At 45.3% G+C, this 1,573-nt stretch overlaps 1 protein-coding gene across 1 annotated transcript; it reads left to right on the forward strand.

Annotated features, from left to right (window-relative positions):
* LOC123141972 (senescence-specific cysteine protease SAG39-like) lies at positions 1-1,155 on the forward strand. Its single transcript, XM_044561015.1, has 2 exons — positions 1-473; positions 569-1,155. Exons 1-2 carry the CDS (start codon positions 41-43, stop codon positions 1,153-1,155), a joined length of 1,020 nt encoding a protein of 339 aa, XP_044416950.1. The 5' UTR covers positions 1-40.
* Positions 1,156-1,573: the final 418 nt, after the last annotated feature.

The raw sequence follows: 1,573 nt of genomic DNA on the forward strand, positions 1-1,573 counted from the left end.
ACTGCACACTAGTAGTAGCAAGCAATTCATCAAACATAACATGGCCATCCCAAAAGCTTTGATCCTTGGCATCCTCGGATGTGTCTGCTTCTGCAGTTCGGTCCTAGCAGCTCGTGAGCTCAGCGATGACTTGTCGATGGTGGCAAGGCACGAGAGCTGGATGGTGCAGTACGGCCGTGTGTACAAGGACGATGCTGAGAAGGCGCAACGATTCGGGGTGTTCAAGGCCAATGTCGGGTTCATCGAGTCGTTTAATGCCAAGAACCTCAAGTTCTATTTGGGCGTCAATCAGTTCGCCGACCTAACGAACGAGGAGTTCAAGGCGACGAAGGCTAACAAGGGGTACAAACCGAGCATGGAGAGGATGCCTACCGGATTCAGGTATGAGAATGTAAGTTTCGATGCACTTCCGGCAACCGTAGACTGGAGAACGAAAGGAGCAGTCACCCCCATCAAGGATCAGGGCCAATGTGGTATGTATTTTAGGATAATAATATATTGCATATATGTTTGAATTTTTAATGAGAATGTCCTCTTATAGTATCTGCACAAACGTAAACATTTGTAGGTTGTTGTTGGGCTTTTTCTGCCGTCGCTGCTACAGAGGGCGTCGTTAAGCTCAAAACCGGCAAGCTTATCTCCTTGTCTGAGCAAGAACTAGTGGATTGTGATGTCCATGGTGAAGACCAAGGTTGCGAAGGTGGGCTTATGGATGATGCCTTCAAGTTCATAATCAAGAATGGCGGTCTCACAACCGAGTCCAACTACCCATATACCACGGCAGATGACAAGTGCAAGAGTGGAACCAACGGTGCCGCAACCATCAAAAGCTATGAGGATGTTCCAGCCAACAACGAGGGAGCTCTCATGCAAGCCGTCGCAAGCCAACCCGTCTCGGTGGCTGTAGATGGAGGAGATATGACCTTCCAATTTTACAAAGGTGGAGTGATGACAGGCTCATGTGGCACAGACCTGGACCATGGTATTGCGGCTATTGGTTATGGCAAGACCAGCGATGGCACAAAATATTGGTTGCTGAAGAATTCATGGGGAACAACATGGGGCGAGAACGGATATTTAAGAATGGAGAAGGACATTCCCGACAAGAAAGGCATGTGTGGCCTTGCGATGGAGCCTTCTTACCCCACTGCATAGAATGAGCGTCATATGCAACATATCATGTGTCTACTTTAAATACGTATAGTTTGTATGTGTATCTAAAGTATAGTTTGTACTTTATATTTCGTGAATACAATGTAAATTATGCCACATATGTTAAGATTGATGAAGAAGTTGTGTTAGCTATATCATTTGGAGATTTGGCACCAGTTGTGTTTTGTAAGTGAACTGTGTTGTCTCTTGTTCCTTCATATTTGTAGAATTAACTCTTTGAGTAGTATTTATTTTCACGATAATCTTAGAACCATAAAAAATGTGAAGATGGTGGAGTTGATTTGCAAATAAATGTTGCAGCCTGAGAATGGAACCTCGAGGAAATGAAATAGGATGGACTTTTCCCTCCCCCAATTCCCGTCTTCATGGTCCCTCAACGCTCGACAACAACCTCCTCTCC

Source organism: Triticum aestivum, chromosome 6D, assembly GCF_018294505.1.
Source record: "Triticum aestivum cultivar Chinese Spring chromosome 6D, IWGSC CS RefSeq v2.1, whole genome shotgun sequence".
Classification (NCBI taxonomy): domain Eukaryota; kingdom Viridiplantae; phylum Streptophyta; class Magnoliopsida; order Poales; family Poaceae; genus Triticum; species Triticum aestivum.